General features: G+C 45.5%; 1 protein-coding gene across 3 annotated transcripts in view; it reads left to right on the top strand.

Moving 5' to 3' along the window:
• vps13d (vacuolar protein sorting 13 homolog D) overlaps positions 1 to 22,227 on the top strand; it is a 333,180-nt gene that overhangs the window by 307,665 nt on the left and 3,288 nt on the right. For all 3 annotated transcript variants that reach the window (XM_072478413.1, XM_072478411.1, XM_072478412.1), the window contains one exon: positions 17,828 to 17,959. In XM_072478413.1, the coding sequence (XP_072334514.1) occupies positions 17,828 to 17,959 (132 nt within the window). The remainder of the gene's footprint in view (positions 1 to 17,827; positions 17,960 to 22,227) is intronic.

Here is a 22,227-nt window from a genome sequence, read left to right as displayed (position 1 = left end):
AAGTGGGAGGAAGAGTTGGGCGAGGATATGGAGGAGGGGTTTTGGTGTGAGGTGCTCCGGAAAGTGATTGCCTCCACCTCGTGCGCGAGGTTGGGGCTGATACAGCTGAAGGTGGTATACAGAGCACACCTCACGAGGGCGAGGATGAACCGATTCTTTGAAGGAGTAGAAGATGTGTGTGAACGTTGCGGGGGGGCCCCGCCAATCACGTTCATATGTTTTGATCCTGTCCAAAGCTGGAGGATTACTGGAAGGTTTTTAGGATAATTTCTAAAGTGGTGCACGTGAAACTGGACCCGGGCCCCCGGGAGGCCATATTCGGGGTGTCGGACCAGCTAGGGTTGGAAACGGGTGCGGAGGCAGATGTTGTAGCCTTCGCCTCGTTGATCGCCCAAAGGCGGATCCTGATAGGTTGGAGAGCAGCCTCTCCACCCTGTGCCCTGGCGTAGCGGGGGGACTTGTTGGAATTTTTGACTCTTGAGAAGGTTAAGTTTGAACTGAGGGGAAGGATGGCGGGGTTCTACAATTCATGGGCATTATTCACTATGCACTTTCAAGAACTGGATAACATCGAACATGAGTTGCGGCGTGTGGGTGGGAGGGTTGGGGGGATGGGGGCTGTGTGTGTTAATGGCGACTATGGGTGATCCCTGATTCATTTTTGTCATTTGTTTTTGTGAACATGCGGGCTAATGTATGAGGTTTGGTGGGAGGATGGGATCTTTGTTATTGATATGGGGATTGACATATTTGTTATTGATTATTGTTTATTATTGGTGGGTGTAAATTTGGGAGAAAATATGAAAAGGAGGGGAATAAAAATATATATATTTTTTAAACTGGTTCACTGGTCTGGCCTACGTGTGACTCCAGAACAATATGGTTGACTCAATTGCCCCCTGAAATGACTGAACAAGCTACTGCGTTCAAGGGAAATTAAGGATGGGCAGTAAATGGTGTCCTTGCCAATGACACCCACATCCCTTAAAAGAATAAAAAATACGTTAACATTTAACCAGTTCTGGTGAAAGATCATTGGCCTGAAATGTTAGCTCTGCTTCTCTCTCTACAGGGACCGCATGGTCTGCTGAGTTTTCCTACCATTTTCTATTTTTATTTCCGATTTCTTTCATCTGTGCGTTTTGCTTTGTATTACTTAGCTGTATACCCTGCCTATTCCCATCATTCTTTTAAGCACATAATCAGACCACCTCTTACTGACGAATGTGATATAAAATAGTTACTTTAGAGTTACTAGTTAATGTAATGTAGAAATAAGCCACTTTGATTTTTGCAGTTAGGGACAAAGGAATTTGAGACCGCATGGAAAAAGCAGGAAGAGGTGTGTCTATGAGGGTGATGCTTCATTGATAGGGGCCAGAGAAAGGGATTGGAAGTGAGCCAATCAGAATAGATCGAACAGGTCAGGAGGGACCTAGGCTGACCTATGTCCGTCGAGTATGTGAAACTTGATACCATTTGAACTGATTTTGCAGAGATCCCTTTGTCTGTTAGTTCAGTCGTTTTCTGGAGTGTAAGAGGCTGGATGTCCTGTTACATTTCTGTAAGATGATTCAAGCTTGCAAGCTAAATAAATAACTTCTGTTTACGTGCGAATCCGTCTCAACTTTTATTGAGGCCAGACTGACAGAGAAAGAAATTTGGAGATCAACATTACTGCCCTCATTTCTGGGCAATATAACCCAGGCGCTTAACATAACTTTCATGCATCTGGTCATTCTGGTGAATTGTTGCCGTGTTTTATCCACTGCCTTTCTGAGCATGCATTCTCCTAATAGAAGGGTGATGGCAATGCTCTCATATTTAATACTGAGTTGTGTTCACACTGCTTAAGATCTACTTAAACCTGTTGTGCAGCTCAGTTGTCTATAGAGCAAATGGTGACTAGCCTTGTATAAAAAGTAAAACGCTATAAATCCGAAACAAAAACAGAAAAAGCTGCAAGCACACATTTGGTCAATCAATTATCTGTGAGGAACACTGTTTTGGATTCACACAAGTCAATTACTGCTCATTCGTCATATGTACTCTTGTGCAGATACAAGTTTATTTAATTATATCTGCGGCTGTTTTCGTTAGAGAGAAGAAGGTTAAGAAGTGACTTAATTGAGGCATACAAGATGATCAGAGGATTGGATAGGGTGGACAGTGAGAGCCTTTTTCCTCGGATGGTGATGTCTAGCACGAGGGGACATAGCTTTAAATTGAGGGGAGATAGATATAAGACAGATGTCAGAGGTAGGTTCTTTACTCAGAGTAGTAAGGGCGTGGAATGCCCTGCCTACAACAGTAGTGGACTCGCCAACACTAAGGGCATTCAAATGGTCATTGGATAGACATATGGACGATAAGGGAATAGTGTAGGTGGGCTTGAGAGTGGTTTCACAGATCGACGCAACATCGAGGGCCGAAGGGCCTGTACTGCGCTGTTATGTTCTATGCAGTGCCAGTTCAAGTACACTGTACCTATGGCACCGTCCATAACTAGTCCTGGTATTAAACTCATGGCAACATGAATTTAGTAAGTAACAAAAAAGTGCCGTTTATGTGTGTACTGTTGCCAGTATAAACCTGTGCTTTAGGGAAACCTGGGTGAAGAAGCGAGGGTCCATTATGTGCAGTAAGCATCAACATTGAAAATGGTGGGCAGCACGGTGGTAGCATCGTTTTATTGTTGCTGCAGGCATCCAGTTTTTTACTCGCCCATTTTGAGGTGAGGCAGGTTAGCACTGCAGCCTCACGGCGCCGAGGTCTCAGGTTCGATCCCGGCTCTGGGTCACTGTCCGTGTGAAGTTTGCACATTCTCCCCATACCTGCGTGGGTTTCGCCCCCACAACCCAAAAATGTGCCGGCTAGGTGGATTGGGCACTCTTTTAAAAAATAAAATAAATAAATAAATAAAATTTTAAACATTGAAAATGATAGGGAAAAGAGCAGCACAGTGGCAGTGATTAGCACTGCTGCCCCTCAACATCAGGGACCTGGGTTCAATTCCAGCCTTGGGTCACTGTCTGTGTGGAGTTTGCACTTTCTCCCCGTGTCTGCATGGGTTTCCTCCGGGTGCTCCGGTTTCCTCCCGTAGTCCAAAGATGTGCAGGTTAGGTGGATTGGCCATGCTAAATTGCCCGTTAGTGTCCAAAGGGTTAGGTGAGGTACGGGGATAGGTGGGGGTCTAGGCAGGGTGCTCTTTCAGAGGGTCGGTGCAGACTAGATGGGCCGAATGCCCTCCTTTTGCAATGTAGTGATTCTAAAAGAGAGCCGAGAATGAGTTTTTAGAAAACTAGATTGGAAGAGATTAAAAAGGATAGGTGGGGAGTTCCACAGTTCTGAGTTCTTGAGAAAAATAATGTGTTGAGTAGGAGTTGGCGTGGTAAATCTTAATTTGGCAGTGTCAGTTGTTTCTTGTCCAAATGAAAAATTGTCTCTTTGAGTTCATAAATTGAAATTAGTCATCTAAAGATGTGTTTTCAATTTGTGTATACTTCTGCTCGAAGCAATCATATAACAATTCATAGACTGGTTCAGTTCCCAATCTGAGGCGAAAGAGGAATTTAAAATGTGAATGTACCATTTCTTGCCTCTTCACGGAGGAATAGATTACGGTGCAGGTGAAACAAAGAAATGTTTCTGGTTTGACCTCTGCTGACAAAATAAACAAAAGGAACAGATGCAAAACAGGTAGAGTTGACCCAGAAAAGACTACAAGTGTGCTGGAGACGTATTCTCCAAATGATTGTTTCCTGAACCATGGACAAAACACGTGTTTCTTGCAAAACATAGTGATTCTGTATGAGCGAGAACAGAACCATAAGTGAAATATGCACTCGGGGTGATGTTGAAAAGACATAAAACTATAAACCGGTTCCAAGAGTAACTTACAAAAAGCAGAGCTTTTGCTTTCATTTACTGTTATACATCTATCAGCATATCATTTTTGTTGTCATTTTAGTGGGGGGCAATTTCAGGGACTCCAGAGCCACAAAATTACATCAATCATTACCCTCCGTATCATGTGTATATCTTTGGACTATTCCTTCAGTTTTTCCACCTTCAAATAAGAGTTTTTGGTTTCTATCCAGCTCTCAGTTTATGTAGTGAACTATTGCATTTGTTGACTTTGTTAACATTTGTTTTGAAAGGTTGTGCATGTTGGCACACGTATACTGCTTCAGTCAGCATTCAATAAATTTTTCTTTCTACATGCATGAAGGCTAAACAAAGATACAGAGAAAATAGGAGCAGGAGGAGGCAATTTGGCCCTTGGAGCCTGCCCCACCATTCATTATGATCATGGCTGATTATCCAACTCAATAGTCCAATCCTGCTCTCTCCCCCCCCCCCCCCCCCCCCCCCCAAAATATCCATTGATCCCCACCACCCCAACTGCTTCTTGAAAACATGCAATATTTTGGCCTGAACTACTTCCTGTGGTAACGAATTCCACGGGCCGACCACTCTCTGGGTGAAGAAATTTCTCTTCATCTCTGTCCTAAATGGTCTACTCCGTATCCTCAGACTATGACCCCGGTTCTGAACGCACCCACCATTGGGAACATCCTTCCTGCATCTACCCTGTCCAGTACTGTTAGAAGTTTATAGGTTTCTATGAGATCTTCCCTCATTCTTCTGAACTGTAGCAAATACAATAACAATAATAATCTTTTATTGTCACAAGTATGAAGTTACTGTGAAAAGCCCCTAGTCGCCACATTCCGGCGCCTGTTCGGGTAAGCTGGTACGGGAATTGAACCCGCGCTGCTGGCCTTGTTCTGCATTACAACCAGCTGTCTAGCCCACTGAGCTAAACCAGCTTTTCCTAACGATTCCAATCTCTCCTCATGCGCTAGTCCTGCCATCCCAGGTAAACCGTCGCTGCACTCCTAGAGTAAGAACATGTCATTGCAAATCCATCTAGAATATTCGAGGATATTTGAAATGAAATTGCAAGAATACTTAAAGGCACCATCGTGAGACAGAAAGCTCTGGAACCCTCCGTCCATCCTTCCTGGGACAAACCTATGGTTCCTGATCGGGGACCACACCGAGGCACCCATCACCCCCCTGTGTCGCCTCCATTGCCCCCAGATCCTTAAGGTTGCCACCACCACTGGGTTTGTGGTATACCTTTTCGGGGAGAGCAGCAGCGGCGCCGTCACCAGCGCCTTACAGGACGCCACCTCCAGCCGCTTCCATGCCGCCCCCTCTCCCTCCCTCATCCACTTACAAACCATCGCCACATTGGCGGCCCAGTAGTAGTCGTCCAGATTCGGCAAAGCCAGTCCCCCTCTGTCCCTGCTACGCTGCAGGAACCCCCTCCTTACCCTCGGGGTCTTCCCTGCCCACACAAAACTCATAACGCTCCTGTCTATTTTCTTGAAAAAGGCCTTCGTGATCAGAATGGGGAGACATTGAAACACAAAAAGAAACCTTGGGAGAACCATCATTTTTACCGCCTGCACTCTGCCCGCAAGTGAGAGCGGCAGCATATCCCACCTCTTGAAATCCTCCTCCATCCGCTCCACCAGCCGCATCAGATTGAGTTTGTGTAGAGTTCCCCAGCTCCTAGCTACCTGAATCCCCAAATATCGGAAGCTCCTTTCCACTCTCCTTAACGGCAGGGCGTCTATTCCTCTTCCCTGATCCCCAGGGTGTATTACGAAAAGCTCACTCTTCCTCATATTTAGCCTATATCCCGAAAAATCTCCAAACTCCCTCAATATCTGCATAACCTCTGTCATCCCCTCTACAGGATCCGCCACATATAGCAGTAGGTCACCTGCGTAGAGTGACAATCGATGTTCCTCTCCCCCTCTAACCACCCCCCCTCCATTTCTTAGAGTCTCTCAACGCTATGGCCAGTGGTTCAATTGCCAACGCGAACAGTAATGGGGACAGGGGGCACCTCTGCCTTGTTCCTCTATGTAACCGAAAATACTCCGATCTTTGCCGGTTTGTGACTACACTTGCCACTGGGGCCCCATATAGGAGTCTGACCCAACTGACAAACCCCTCCCCGAACCCAAACCTCCTCGACACCTCCCATAGATACTCCCACTCTACCCTATCGAATGCCTTCTCTGCATCCATCGCCACCACTATCTCTGCCTCCCCCTCCGCTGGGGGCATCATTATCACCCCCAACAGACGTCACAAGTTGACATTCAGTTGTCTCCCCTTTACAAACCCTGTCTGGTCTTCATGCACCACCCCCGGGACACAATCCTCGCTCCTCGTCGCCAGCACTTTTGCCAGCAGCTTGGCGTCTACATTCAGGAGTGAGATAGGCCTATATGACCCGCATTGCAGCGGATCTTTATCCCGCTTCAGGATTAGTGATATCGTCGCCTCCGACATTGTCGGGGGTAGAATCCCCCCTTCTCTGGCCTCGTTAAAGGTTCTCGCCAGCAGCGGGGCCAACAAGTCCACATATTTCCTGTAAAATTCCACCGGGAACTCGTCTGGTCCCGGGGCCTTCCCTGCCTGCATGTTCCCCAGCCCTTTAGTCACCTCATCCACCTCAATTGGCGCCCCCAGACCTGCCACCTCCTGCTCCTCCACCCTCGGGAACCTTAGTTGGTCCAGAAACTGTTGCATTCCCTCTTTTCCCTCCGGGGGTTGGGACCTATATAACCTCCCATAAAAGGTCTTAAACACCTTCCCTGCTCTCCGCTCCGTAGTTCCCGTTTCATCCCTAACTCCCCCAATTTCCCTCGCCGCTATCCTCTTGCGAAGTTGGTGGGCCAGCAGCCGGCTCGCCTTTTCCCCATATTCGTATCTCATCCCCTGTGCCTTCCTCCACTGTGCCTCAGCCTTTCCTGTGGTCAACAGGTCAAACTCCGTCTGAAGTCTTCGCCTCTCTCTATATAGTCCTTCGTCCGGGGCCTCCGCATATCTTTTATCCACACTCAAAATCTCCCCCAGTAATCTCTCCCTCTCTTTGGCCTCTGTTTTCTCCTTGTAAGCCCTAATGGAGATCAACTCTCCCCTAACCACTGCCTTCAGCGCTTCCCATACTACCCCCACCTGGATCTCACCATCATCATTGGCCTCCAGGTACCTCTCAATACATCCTCGCACCCTTCCACAGACCCCCTCATCCGCCAGTAATCCCACATCCAGACGCCACAGCGGGCGTTGGTCCCTCTCCTCTCCTAATTCCAGATCCACCCAGTGCGGGGCATGGTCTGAAACGGCTATGGCCGAATACTCCGTTCCTGCCACCTTCGAGATCAGTGCTCTGCTCAAAACAAAGAAATCTATTCGGGAGTATACCTTGTGGACATGGGAGAAAAAGGAGAACTCTTTGGCCAACGGCCTAGCAAATCTCCACTGATCCACTCCCCCCATTTGCTTCATGAACCCCCTAAGCACCTTGGCCGCTGCCGGCCTTCTTCCGGTCCTGGATCTAGACCGGTCTAGCCCTGGATCCAGCACAGTATTGAAATCCCCCCCCCCCCCCCCCCCCCCCCCCCCATTACCAGGCTTCCCACCCTCCAGGTCCGGGATACGTCCCAGCATCCGCTTCATAAATCCCGCGTCATCCCAGTTCGGGGCATTAACATTTACCAGCACGACCTCCTTTCCCTGCAATCTACCACTCACCATCACGTATCTACCCCCGTTATTCACCACTATATTCCTAGCCTCGAACGACACCTGTTTCCCCACCAATATCGCCACCCCCCCCCCCCCCCCCATTCTTCGCGTCCAACCCTGAGTGGAACACCTGTCCCACCCATCCTTTCCTTAACCTAACCTGATCCGCCACCTTCAGATGCGTCTCCTGAAGCATGACCACATCTGCCTTCAGTCTTTTTAAGTGCGCGAACACTTGGGCCCTCTTAATCGGCCCATTTAGGCCTCTCACATTCCACGGGATCAGCCCGATTGAAGGTCCATGCCTCATCTGATGTTTCAAAGTAGTAGTGCTTGCCCTGGTGCGTGACCCACAATCGCGCCGGCTGCAGCATCCCAAATTTTATTTTCTTCCTGTGAAGCACCGCCTTGGCCCGATTAACGCTAGCCCTCCTTCTCGCCACCTCCGCGCTCCAGTCCTGATACACTCGTATCACCGCATTCTCCCACCTGCTACTCCGTACCTTCTTGGCCCAGCTCAAGACAGCCTCTCTGTCCGTGAAGCGGTGAAATCTCACCACTATCACCCTTGGTAGTTCTCCAGCCTTTGGTCTTCTCACAAGGACCCGGTGAGCCCCTTCCACCTCCAGGGGGCCCGATTGGGGCCTCAGCTCCCATTAGCGTATGAAGCATCGTGCTCACATAAGCCCCAACGTCAGCTCCCTCTATTCCTTCGGGGAGACCCAGAATCCGGAGGTTCTTCCTCCTCGAGCTGTTCTCCAGGACTTCGAGCCTTTCGATACACCTCTTATGTAGCGCCTCATGCGTCTCCATTTTTACCACAAGGCCCTGTATCTCATCCTCGTTTTCGGCTGCCTTTGCCTTCACCCCACGGAGCTCTATCGCCTGGGCCTTTTGTGTTTCTCTTAGCCCATCGATTGCCAATAACATCGGCGCCAGCACCTCCTTCTTTAGTTCCTCCGCAAACCGTCGGAGGAATTACTGCTGGTCCGGGCCCCATGTCGTCTGGGCTCCATCCGCCGCCATCTTGCTTCTTCCTTCTCTTCTCTGCCGCTGCTCCAGAGGATCCTTCGCAATCTGGCCACTGCCACCGGTCCTTTCCATACACACCCGGGGGGGACACCTTCCTTCGTCACCCCACACTGGGTTTGGTCTGGAAAAATTTCCGTTGGGGCTCCCGAAAAGAGCCCAAAATTCTGTTAGAACGGGAGCTGCCGAAACGTGCGGCTTAGCAGTGCATCGCCGCAACCGGAAGTCCGTTGCAGAGTAGTGTTGACACAATCTGGATTTATTCCATTATTTCAGTGGATAAAGTTAAATTGTAATTAAATTGACTTGTTTGTTGGGGTTTATTCAAAGAGAAGCTCAGATCTGCAGGCCCACGTTATGAAGTTCATTCAGCGAGCAACTGAAGCGACGCTCTTAAATGATGTCACTAGCACTTATCTAACTCCTGTTGACAGAGCAAAATCAGTCTCTGCAATGATGTCCCCAATAATGAGCCAGTGTTCCATGCATCTTGGGCAAGGGTACTGAAATATGCTTGTAGATTAGTTCCTTTAGAATATGGGGACAATTCTGATTTATTTCAGTAACAAAAGAATGTTAGAGATTGGTGTAATGGTTTTTAAAAAGTGGATCTAATCATGAGACATGCCCATTTAGGTGTTGATTTTCCCTCCTTAACTCTGTAATTTTGTAAACAAAGTGAACACTTGAAACTTGTAGCATTGAAGCCTTTCTTCAGCGCTCTGTTGATTAATAGGGCCCTGTTTACTGACTTAATCTGCGCACACAGATTCATGGTTGATTTCAAATTAAGATATAAACCAGTGTAAATGGGATAGAGCAGCAATAAACAATGTAAAAGAGCTCTGAATGTTATCCTGTGCTAACAAGGGGCTGTGGGATTGGCCGGCACACTATATATATATATATATATATTGCTTCCGTGGCCTCCTCCTGAACTTGCCTGATTTCCATTTGGAGCAAACAGTCCCTTGGCTGAACTAACAATCCTCCAGCCCACAAAATGGGGCTGCTTTAGCAAACTAACAAAAGGAGGCCCACGTGTTGCTGGCCAACCCAGGAATGCTGTGTTTTACTTTCTGCTCTCCAAATCCAACAGGCATGTGGAAAATGGAGAATATGAGCCACACAAGCAATATGAAAGGGAGTATTTGTCCCACTGATTGCAGGCTGGCCTGTGGCCAGGGCTGAGGCTGACCGTCAGCTGAACCATGTCGTTAGGCGTGTAGCAGAGCTGATCAGTGGGCAGGAGCCAATGAGTAAGCAGGCTTCAGCCAAGAGTTTACAAAAGAGAATTTGTGTCCCACTTAACCCCCTCACTCCAGTAGTAACACACACTGTCTGGGCCACAAGTAGCCCTTTGCACACCTCACACCTGCTATACTTCAATAAGGCCCAGTGTCCTGTTTGATAAATGCGTATTAATTAATAGTCATCCTTTCTGAGATATTGTTTTTAACTGAACAATTACAAACATCCCTCATTGTTAGTGAGAAATTAAATAATTTCTACATGAAAATCATTGATGCAAAGTAAATTAAACAGAATGTTTTTGAAACATCTCCCCTCTCGTTGATCCTTGTCCAGTGCTCTGTCTCGTGCTGTACTGAGCTGCTACCACCTCTGCACTCCACTACACTTTGACCTTTGCCCAACTCTTTCATTTGAATAAGCATGCAAATGTTTCACGCTCTTGTATGAAATGCTGTTAACAGGGTGGCTATTTTAAATAGGCTAACAACGCCTTTATTAAAATAACAAGCACAGCAGCTTCAATCCAGTGGATAATATTCCCATGATGTAATTTCAAAGCCAGTGATTGATCAGCTCAACATAAATTAAAATTATTAATGTCTCATTCAGAATTGTTGGTGTTGAACATCGAATGGCCCAATAAATGCAGCACACCTTTCCAAGTCAGCTAAATTGTTTTGGTAACAAAATTGGCAACCTTCCTTTGCTTTGAACTTCATCCCACCTGCCACAGGTCCTGAAGTAACAGGCAACTAATAAATAATTTGTTTTAATTTAAGCAGCAGCATTTCTTCCCAGGTTTTCTCTGGTTTTAAGGCTTATCCGGTCACCCGTGGGGTTGTTGGGTGGCCCACAAGCCCTTCAGAACCAATTCACAGATCACAACATCAGGCGGCACGGTGGTACAGGCGTTAGCATTGCTGCTTCACAGCGCCAGGGACCCAGGTTCAATTCTGGCCCTTGGGTGACTGTGTGAAGTTTGCACATTCTCCCCATGTCTACATGGGTTTCCTCTGGGTGTTCCGGTTTCCTCCCACAATCCAAAGATGTTCAGGTTACGTTAACTGGCCATGTTAAGAATTGACTCGTAGGTTAGGTGGGGTTATGGGGATACTACGGGGAGTGAGTTGAGGTTAGGGTGTTCTTTCAGAGGGTCGGTGCAAATTCGATGGGCCGAATGGCCTTCTGCACTGCAGGGACTCTTATGAAAGGCTCACCAAAATTTTAATTGAAAAAAACTAAGGAATTATAGTACGCATCTTTAAAATAAAAGCATATGTAATATATTTTGCTGGGACAGTGAGCACATCACAAGGTATGAGTGCAACATTCGTAAGCTTAAAGAGATTATTTTTGCTGGATAGTGGACCTGTGAAACAGGCTCCCAGAGAGCTGTACTTCTGGGTTACAGAGCTGTGGAGACAATGATTACAGAAAAATTTGCAGCACTGGTATTATTTCAGAGGGTGAGGAAAGAGGTTCTGAAGGGCCACAAAGTATCATGGATAAATCCAAACCAAACTAAAGTTGGTATCAATAACTTAAGATGTATACAAATGATCGCCCCCATTGATCTGCTGATGTTTCAAATTCATGATAGGATCAGAACTTGATGTTTTGATTTAGGAATTATCCAACAATGAGGTAACGGTATTACAAACAGACCTTTCCAAATCTCTCTGCCTGTGAAATTCAAACAGGCCAATCTATCAAAGAAGAAACAAAAACAGTTATCACTGTTTCCAGGGCCCAGCAGTCAAATGTACTCATAGGATGACATATGGAAAGAAAGGTGAAGAAAAAGCCAGCTTTTATCCATTGACTTTCACAATTTCAATGTCCTAAAGCAAATACTTCTCAAGTGGAGTCATTAAGTAATGTAGGCAAATGCAGCAGCTATTTTGCACGTGATGAGATAATAGAATTATGTGATATTGGTTGAGGGATAAATATTGGCCAGGACACTGGATGAACTCTTTTTTTTAAAATGCCAAATGGGATGTCTTATGCCTACCTGATGGGGCAGATGGGATCTCACTTAAATAAGTACTTTTGGAAATGCAGTACTCCCTCAATACTGAACTGCATTGTCAGCCTAGGTCACGTAAAATCTCTGGAATAAGCGTGCACCCGCAACCTTTGAACACCTGGCTAAGAATGATGTCCAAAGCCATGGTTGATTGATGCCCGGACACCTCTGCTTTAGAATTGAATGATTTATGAAGCAAATCCCCCAAAAGATAATCGCTCATGGTCTTGAAATTAAATCAGGTTGATGGACCCAAAGTCCTTTTGTGCCCTTGTGTTTGAACTGAAATGAAAATCGATTATTGTCACAAGTAGACTTCAAATGAAGTTACTGTGAAAAGCCCCTAGTCGCCACATTCCGGCGCCTGTTTATTTTCTAATATCAGTAATGATACATGTGTGGTTATTACCTCAGAAGATGTTCTCTGTACATTTTTGCTCACAACAAATGAGCTCTTATTAACTGGTGCCAGAAGAGCTCACTTGCCAAATGCTCATAGTGATGCATAGAGTTGAGGCGCTATGCTAACCTGGATGCTGCACTTGCTTTGTGGACTGACGCTTTGCTTCAGCGCCCAGTCCCACTCTCCCATGCTAACTTCACATGTCTCGAGTTAAAAGATACTTAGCATGCACCTGCCTTACAAACTGGAGACTTGCACACCCCGCCTTGTCTGTGGACTGGTGTAGACTCACTGTTCACCCAAGAGAGTGCTAGCTATTCACTGAGCCCTGTGTGTTCAGTGTACAAAACTCTGCAGTGTTCGTGCTTTCAGAAAATCAATAAGGCATTTGTTCTTCTTTCACATCAGTCTTTCAACGTATCTGTCCAGCTGCTTCTGTCCCAGCCCACAGCTGTGGCTGTCGGACTTAAGAGTATAAACTCCCTTCACTCTTAAATTGTGACGGAAGTGTTTGACTGCACTTTTCCTTCTAGCTTTCCAGCTAGTGCTCTCTCAGAATTTCCAAGTTGTCAGGGTGCAGTGCTCAGACTTGGAAAAAACACAGGCTTTTGAGTTTCTGTTCAATGAGCATCTGTTTTCTTTCTTATAATGTCTGCAAGAATTAATCTCTATACCTGATCTTGTAACCTCTGAACTGGTCAGGCAGGGGCACAGCCTCAAATTATCTGGGGTAAATTACTAAAATCAGGCATCTAAAATGGTTGGTGAGGCAATTCGTACTTCCAATCCAGATAGGCAGGGCAAATGTTTAAACCCTTCAACTGCAAGCCACATTATCACCACCTCACTCCAGAGACCGCATGTGAAAGAGTGTGGATGGGAATTGAAGTGTGACCCTCACAATGAGAGCAGATTTCCACACTTGTAAAAGCCTGTATAAAGAATTTGTGAACTGTAATTATCCATAAGTCGTCTTTCCAAAATTGTTTGACTTTTCTTCCTTGCCTTAGATATTCATACTTGACATTTATGATTATCTGTGTGAATAGTTTTTTTTTTAAATTTCGAGTACACAATTTTTTTCCCAATTCAGGGGCAATTTAGCTTGGCCAATTCACTTACACTGCACACCTTTTTGGGTTGTGAGGTGAGACCCACGCAGACACTGGGAGAATGTGCAAACTCCACACGGGCCGGGATCAAACCCGGGTCCTCAGTGCTGTGCGGCAGCAGTGCTAACCACTGAGCCACCGTGCTGCCCATCTATGTGAATAGTTTACTGACATTTGATTCAATTGCTTTTTAATTATTCACCTCCCTTGGTTTAATGTTTGCTTCAACCTTTGTCTTTTGAGGTATGTTTGCATTATTTCTTGTTTGGTTGCCTTTAACATTCTGTTTGATTGTTTTCTTTACTATGGAGTTCCTCCGCTGTTTCGGTTTCTATTATTTTTCACCTATCCTCTGTTTCATTGCCATTCCACTTCTGCAGTGGTTTTCCTTCTAGTTCGCCAGAATTTGGGGAGAACTTGGGAGTTTCTTTTACGCAGAAATTATTAGAACCTGGATTGTCTTAACAAACACGAGTGAAAGTGGCAAAGGGAAGTAGATGAATATTTGAAACAATTAAAAAGTTATGAAGAAGAAACAAGGAAAAGTAGATATTTATTGGGCTGAGAGCTATAAAAGGCAACAAAGAAAGTAAGGTGCAAAGGGGGAATGTTTAAAACTTGCAAGGGATAGCAAAGCTTTGTATTTTTTTCTTTATAATTTATTTTAAAGGAACTGGCTATAATTTATTTCAAAGGAACTTGCTAAGAGAGAATGTGAATCCATTAAAGACTAGTGTAGATGATATTCTAATGGATAATAAAGTATTATCCATTAGAATATGTTAGAATTCGAATGTGGTGTCCCAAGTTCTTGTTGAGCCTGGAAGCCAACTCTGTTGGACTTCCAAACAATTTTCTGAGATACAGAAAAGCTTTTACTGATCCTGGCCCCCAATTTATTTTTTCAATTTAGAGTACCCGATTATTGTTTTTTTCCAATTAAGGGGCAATTTAGCGTGGCCAATCCACCTAACCGGCACATCTTTGGGTTGTGGGGGCGAAACCCACGCAGACACGGGGAGAATGTGCAAACTCCATACAGACAGTGACCCAGGGCGGAGATTCGAACTCGGGTCCTCAGCGCCGTAGGCAGCAGTGCTAGCCAATGTGCCGCATGCCGCCTTTGGTCCCCAATTTTTTTTACTGGTTTACACCTCAATGCAGCCTTTCTTTCCCCTTGCTTCACCGGAATCCAGTTGAAGAAGTGAACGTCGCCAGAGTCCCCGAGGACCTTAGGCTGCTTTCTCCTTTTGAGAGAGAGCTGACTGGTGGCGATTTAACCTGAGGATCACCACACCTCAGGCGAGGGGCAAGGTTATGAAGGCAGGGCCTTCATGAATTTTTTTTTAAAGTACCCAATTCATTCTTTCCAATTAAGGGGCAATTTAGCGTGGCCAATCCACCTAGCCTGCACATCTTTTGGGTTGTGGGAGCGAAACCCACGCAGTCACGGGGAATATGTGCAAACTACACACGGTCAGTGACCCAGAGCCGGGATCGAACTTGGGACCGCGGCGCCGTGAGGCAGCAGGGCTAACCCACTGCACCACTGTGCTGCCCCGGGCCTTCATGAATAACCTCAGCTGGTACAGGAATTGAACCCGCTCTGCTGGCCTCGCTCTGCATCACGAACCAGCCGTCCAGCCAACTTAGCTAACCGACCCTCCCAGTTGAAGAAATTACTGTTTAAAATAGCATGTTTTCAGCAACTTCAATGCTTGTGTTTTCCAGTCAGACTGCAAATGGTTGCCAAAGTAAAGGCAGGGGTGGGGATTAGACCAGGTTTTGGTGGTGGTGCACAGACTTGGATTCTGGTTAGATAACGATTGTCTTGTCCATTAATTATGTACCTTTTGATGGATGATGCCTTAGTTGCTTTCCCACTATATTTAATTGTGCTTTTGAGATTAATAGAATTTTGTTTACTACAAGTCCATTAATGCAGTGTAATAAAAGTAAAATACTGTGGATGCTGGAAACCTGAAATTAAAACCGAAAGTGTTCAGCAAGTCTGGCAGCATCTGTGGACACAGAAACAGAGTTGGCGTTTCAAGTCAAATATGACACTTCAGAATGATTAGCCATTAAAGTAGTGTTTTGTTTCATATTTTACGATCCAGTTTGACTGTTTGTACTATGTAACATAAAACCTATGCATAAATGGGATGTTCTGTACGACCATAATAAAAAGCAGCATTAATACCAGCCACGTTCAGGCTTGTTCAGCATGAATTACTAACCCTCAATAAATACTTCAATCACAAACTTAGTAACGGGATGGCAAGCCATTTATACTATCCTTTTTTAAAAATATTTTATTGAAAATTTTTGGTCAACCAGCACAGTACATTGTGCATCCTTTACACAATATTATAACAGCACAAATAACAATGACCTATTTTATAAACAGAAAATGAATAAATAATAAATAACAAAAATAAAAACTAACCCTAATTGGCAACTGCCTTATCACAAGTAACACTCTCCAAAAATATAATTTAACAGTCCAATATATAATTATCTGTAGCAACGACCTATACATATTATACAATATATATTAACAACCCTGAGAGTCCTTCTGGTTCCTCCTCCCCCCCGATCCTGGGCTGCTGCTGCTGCCTTCTTTTTTCCATTCCATCTATCTTTCTGCGAGGTATTCGACGAACGGTTGCCACCGCCTGGTGAACCCTTGAGCCGACCCCCTTAGAACGAACTTAATCCGCTCTAGCTTTATAAACCCTGCCATGTCATTTATCCAGGTCTCCACCCCCGGGGGCTTGGCTTCTTTCCACATTAGCAATATCCTGCGCCGGGCTACTAGGGACGCAAAGGCCAAAACATCGGCCTCTCTCGCCTCCTGCACTCCCGGCTCTTGTGCAACCCCAAATATAGCCAACCCCCAGCTTGGTTCGACCCGGACCCCCACTACTTTTGAAAGCACCTTTGTCACCCCCATCCAAAACCCCTGTAGTGCCGGGCATGACCAAAACATATGGGTATGATTCGCTGGGCTTCTCGAGCACCTCGCACACCTATCCTCCACCCCCAAAAATTTACTGAGCCGTGCTCCAGTCATATGCGCCCTGTGTAATACCTTAAACTGAATCAGGCTTAGCCTGGCACACGAGGACGACGAGTTTACCCTGCTTAGGGCATCTGCCCACAGCCCCGCCTCGATCTCCTCCCCCAGCTCTTCTTCCCATTTCCCTTTTAGTTCATCTACCATAGTCTCCCCTTCGTCCCTCATTTCCCTATGTATATCTGACACCTTACCATCCCCCACCCATGTCTTTGAGATCACTCTGTCCTGCACCTCTTGTGTCGGGAGCTGCGGGAATTCCCTCACCTGTTGCCTCGCAAAAGCCCTCAGTTGCATATACCTGAATGCATTCCCTTGGGGCAACCCATATTTCTCGGTCAGCGCTCCCAGACTCGCGAACTTCCCATCCACAAACAGATCTTTCAGTTGCGTTATTCCTGCTCTTTGCCACATTCCATATCCCCCATCCATTCCCCCCGGGGCAAACCTATGGTTGTTTCTTACCGGGGACCCCCCCCAAGGCTCCAGTCTTTCCCCTATGCCGTCTCCACTGTCCCCAAATCTTCAGTGTAGCCACCACCACCGGGCTTGTGGTGTAGTTCCTCGGTGAGAACGGCAATGGGGCTGTCACCATAGCCTGTAGGCTAGTCCCCCTACAGGACGCCCTCTCTAATCTCTTCCACGCCGCTCCCTCCTCCTCTCCCATCCACTTACTCACCATTGAAATATTAGCGACCCAATAATACTCACTTAGGCTCGGTAGTGCCAGCCCCCCCCTATCCCTGCTACGCTGTAAGAATCCCTTCCTCACTCTCGGGGTCTTCCTGGCCCACACAAAACCCATGATGCTCTTTTAAATCCTTTTTAAAAAAGCCTTCGTGATCACCACCGGGAGGCACTGAAACACAAAGAGGAATCTCGGGAGGACCACCATCTTAACCGCCTGCACCCTCCCTGCCAGTGACAGGGATACCATATCCCATCTCTTGAAATCCTCCTCCATTTGTTCCACCAACCGCGTTAAATTTAACCTATGCAATGTGCCCCAATTCTTGGCTATCTGGATCCCCAGGTAACGAAAGTCCCTTGTTACCTTCCTCAACGGTAGGTCCTCTATTTCTCTACTCTGCTCCCCTGGATGCACCACAAACAACTCACTTTTCCCCATGTTCAATTTATACCCTGAAAAATCCCCAAACTCCCCAACTATCCGCATTATTTCTGGCATCCCCTCCGCCGGGTCTGCCACATATAGTAACAAATCGTCCGCATACAAAGATACCCGGTGCATTTATACTATCCTGACTATCTAAACAATATTTTCTGTGTTACATTTCAAACAGGATGCTTATCCAGCGAGTTCGAAAGCCGCGCTGTTGCATTGGACCCCATGGCCTCTTACCCCGATACTCTGAGAAACAGGCCGAAGGGCAGGAGCAGCTTTTCAGAGTGACTGACAACATCCAGGCTGAATTGTAAGTTATTAGCATCCTGTCTTGCTCCTCAGCAGATTCCTTCCGATACTTAAATGACGCTGGTTCCTGTTCCATTTGGATGGCAGGTTAGGTTTGTTCATCTGGGACTGCATCAAAATATTGCAAACCTGGACCAAACTGTTGCCAAGCCATCAAGAGGCGAATAAGCCAATCTCAAGAATTTTAATCATCACAACACCATCTTTCTAACCCTGACTGGTTCCTGACAGTTAAGGTGGTAAGACCAAAGCCTTAATTATTAGAAGATAGCAGCCTGTTGTGGGACTCAGACATACTGCATTGAAAATCCCAACTCTCTGTTGAGTTAGAACAGGGCTGCTATGATAGGCCTCGGCACCGCTGAGCTAGGAGGAAAAAGACAAGTTGTGTTCCTGATCGCTGGCTTGTAACTCCAGCTAGGAAATGAACCCTTGAGAGGATAGAATGGCACTTGTCTGAGATGCCATCCATGGTAAAATATGCTATCACTCACTATTTAAAGCCGCATATAAAGAAACTCCATTAATGATTCCAGGGATAAACAACTGCATGAGGATAGATTGGAGAGGTTTGGTCCGGTTTCCTTGGAGAAAAGAAGGCTGAGAGGAGACATGATAGAGGTATTCGAGATCCTGAGGTGTACGGACAGGGTAAATAGTGGGAAGCAGTTCCCTCTCAGGAGAGCATCAAGAACTAGAGGGAACAGATGCAAAATAACGGACAAAAGAGTAGAAGTGATGTGCGGAAAATATGTTTCATCCAGAGGGTGGTTGGAGTCTGGAGCAAATCTCCTGAGCGGCTGGTGGTAGCAGATTAAATTGAGGTGCTCGAAAGGGAATTGGATTGCTATCTGGAAAGAAAGAATGCGCAAGGTTACAGGGAAAAAAATAGGGGAGTGAGACTAGGTACAATGCTCTTTCAGAGGGCCAATACAGACTTGATGGGTCGAATGGCCTCCTGCACTGTAAGGATTCTGGGATATTGGACAAGGTGTCAAAAGAACCGCAAGGATCACTACCTTCGAGAGACAAGAAAAAAACAATCTGTGTTATGATGTAACTTGTAAAACAAGTGCCGTCATGACCTGTCTGGGATGGAGAATTCTCTAAACGTTACAAATGAATTTTCTGAAATTAATAATACCAACATAATGCATTTCTGGCAAATAATAATGCAAGTCCATTGGAATTTTAATGCTTAAAGTGTTAAAGTTTTTAAATAAATTTAAAGTCATTTTTTTTTCCAATTAAGGGGCCAATCCGCTTGCCCTGCATATCTTTTGAGTTGTGGGGGTGAGACCCACACAGACATGGGAGAATGTGCATAAGTGTAAAGTTTGTTGAATTGAATTTTAGGAGCTTCGCTACAGTTCTTGGGGGAAGATGGGTGATGAAGCTACTTGTTTTTATAGTTGGCTGTGGCAGGAAATTGAGTTTTAGTGAAAAAAACAATAATGTAAATCCCTAAAATATTTAATATATTGCAGGGCAAAGTTTGATTAATTGGCATTTTAATGTAAATTATAATAGCTGCAGTTCATATTGCAGGTATTGTGTATAGGATTGTACAATTGAAACACCAGATGATGTAATTTGGCCTGTTGTAGACTGCTGTCTTTGAAAGAGCTCGTCATTTAATTCCATTTTCCTGCCTTTCTCCCATATTCTTTTAAAAATTTCAAACATTTACCCATTCTCTTTCATACAGTTTTGTGAATTCTGCTTCCGCTACTGTCTATCTGTGATAGAACTGAAAGTCTTGTGACATGACACTTTTACACGGGCTCAGCTCTCTCCAACAGTCAAAAAGAGAAGAAGATATATCTGATTAGCAATTGATCTTTTAACGCACGGGTGATCTCCCCATATACAGCGGTACATGACGATTACCCTATGTCCTCTGATTCGCAGCCTCCACTGTATGTTGGGTCTGTTTTATCTTAGCATACGCAGTGTGCTAGTCTTTTTGCACAGCGTGCATGTGTACAGACTTTGTTTTGTCCCCAGCTGTCTGTCATAAATTCCTGATGTCTCTCCTGCTTCCTGGCTTGTTGACAGGCACAGTGTCACGTAGTAAACATTTGTTCCCTGTTAACCCTGTTTGAACATACAGTAATAACTAGGGACAAAGCCTTTGAATCCCTTGTTGGTAAAGAAGTTAAAACTTCAAAGCTTGATTTTTTAAAAAAACTTTGTTGCTCCTTCCAGCCTTCAGATGGTTTTTTGAAAGTGAAGCCACTGTTCTTCCTAATCGATTCCAGATGCACGGAATCTCAGCCAGTGTTTCATTTCCCGGGCAGTTCAGGGTAATTGCTTTCTGCTTTGCAGCGGCAATCCTACAGTACCTAGAGGATTGCATCATGCGGATTTGGTTTGCATTTCAAACTATCATGAACTACCTTAGGGGTCTGTCTTCAACCTTCCTGGAATCTGTCAACCAGCCCCCCACCATTACCGCGATGCCCCAGTTCATAGATTTTAGAATTAAATTACACACTTAATTCCCAAATATGCCGGTTTCGACGCTGTGCAGTTTGGTTCACCATTCTTTTGATTTTTCACAAGAACTCCAGGACCTTTCACAAGTGGCCATTCTTTGTGCACGAACCTCAGCAATGAGGGGTGTCCGGCATTGCCGCTGAAGACACATGCATATACACTTCCAGCACCGGATATCAATAAACAGCAGTGATCCGCCTTTTTTTATCTTGCCTTAGCTCAGGGGTGCAGGGCCACTTTTAGCATCCCTGTTTGTTCCCTTACTGGCTGAAAATAAAGTAATTCGGCACATGCTTGGTGAGGGGAATCTTTAGTAAGCAATTTTCATTCCATCATATAATCTAATCTATCCAACAATTATTTTTCCCACCAATTTGTACAATCTCTGCTGTGGTCTGTGGCAGCAATGTATTTTTTTATTTGTTCAATGACCTGTGATTTACGGCCACACTGTTCGTTCAGTGGATCCTAATGGGGCAACTGCAATAGTCATTTTGAGGCAATTGTTTTCTCAAGTGGGCACTCCCTCTTTCTGCCCACTGCCCCACCCAGCCTCCACCACCCATTCCGTCCATTGAATGCGTTTGAAACAGTGACTGTTATTATGTAGGCAGACGAGGCTGCCCTTCTCCTTCAGCAACAGTTCACCATCGTCAGTGAGCTGAATAGCCAGTTCATCTGCTTTTTGTGTTGTTCTTTGGAGGAGGGACGATGACCAAGATAATTACTTGCATAAAATCTTTAAAATCCATCTAAACAGGCAGGTGGGACCTTGGTTTTGCATTTCATCCAGAGGGCACCTCTAACAATGCAGCAGTCCCTCGGTGCTGAACTGCACTGCTAGCTTGCTGTGCTTATGTCCTGGTAATGTGTTTGTGCTCGCAATCTTCTGACCAGAGTTGACAATGCAAGCAACCCAGCCGAAAGTAACATTTTAAATACAAAAGTATTTTGGGGGTTATTTCAACTGCAGAGTGACCGTGTAAAACAGACAATATTGATCGAATTGGCTGCCCATTCTATATATCTCACCCAGAAGTCAATGGAATGTAAAGTCAGGCAGGATGCACACTAGGTGACTGACTCGCTAACTCGGGGACTCTTGTGATTTACAGCTAGCTAGTAGCAAAGTGGCAAGGAAAGGCAGCAAGCGAGATGCTGCCTCAGTTTGGTGCGGTCCACCTGCATTGCATGCACTTTGGAAAAAGACTTGCATTTTTTAGTGCTTTTCATAACCGCCAGATATCTAAAATAGCTGTACAGCCAGGGAAGGAAAAGAATGTATTGAAAGGGGCAGAAAATTTGGATCTATAGAGAGGAAAATAGAAAAGTGTAGTCTCCATTGATGGATAAAGCGGTTGCCACAATTTGCTTTGAGATTCACGTAGAGTTCTCAGACTAGACCTGATTTTAAAATTTAGCAGCTGTAAAATTGCTGACCTTTCCTGTTGGCGCACAGGTGACTACACTCTGGCAGAATGCAGTCCTCAAGATGAACAGAGGTTGGAAAAATGTAAATTTTTGGCCTGAGCGTCTCCATCCACTAGACTCAGTGGATAGAAAACCATGGCCTGAGTACCTATGTCAGGCATACCCTGCCAACAGGTGGGAATGCTGGACTGCAGATTTGCCCAATATTTGCTATTTCCACTTTCAACACAGTATATATTTATGATTGAGGAATGAAACTCCTCAATTTTACAGAAACAAAGCACTGTGCAAACCAAACCATGCTTTGTATCCACACCAGCTTTTGCACGCATTTATTGA

The sequence above is a fragment of the Scyliorhinus torazame genome, chromosome 16 (assembly GCF_047496885.1).
Source record: "Scyliorhinus torazame isolate Kashiwa2021f chromosome 16, sScyTor2.1, whole genome shotgun sequence".
In the NCBI taxonomy this organism is placed as follows: Eukaryota; Metazoa; Chordata; class Chondrichthyes; order Carcharhiniformes; family Scyliorhinidae; genus Scyliorhinus; species Scyliorhinus torazame.
This window is presented reverse-complemented; position numbering and strand designations above follow the sequence as displayed.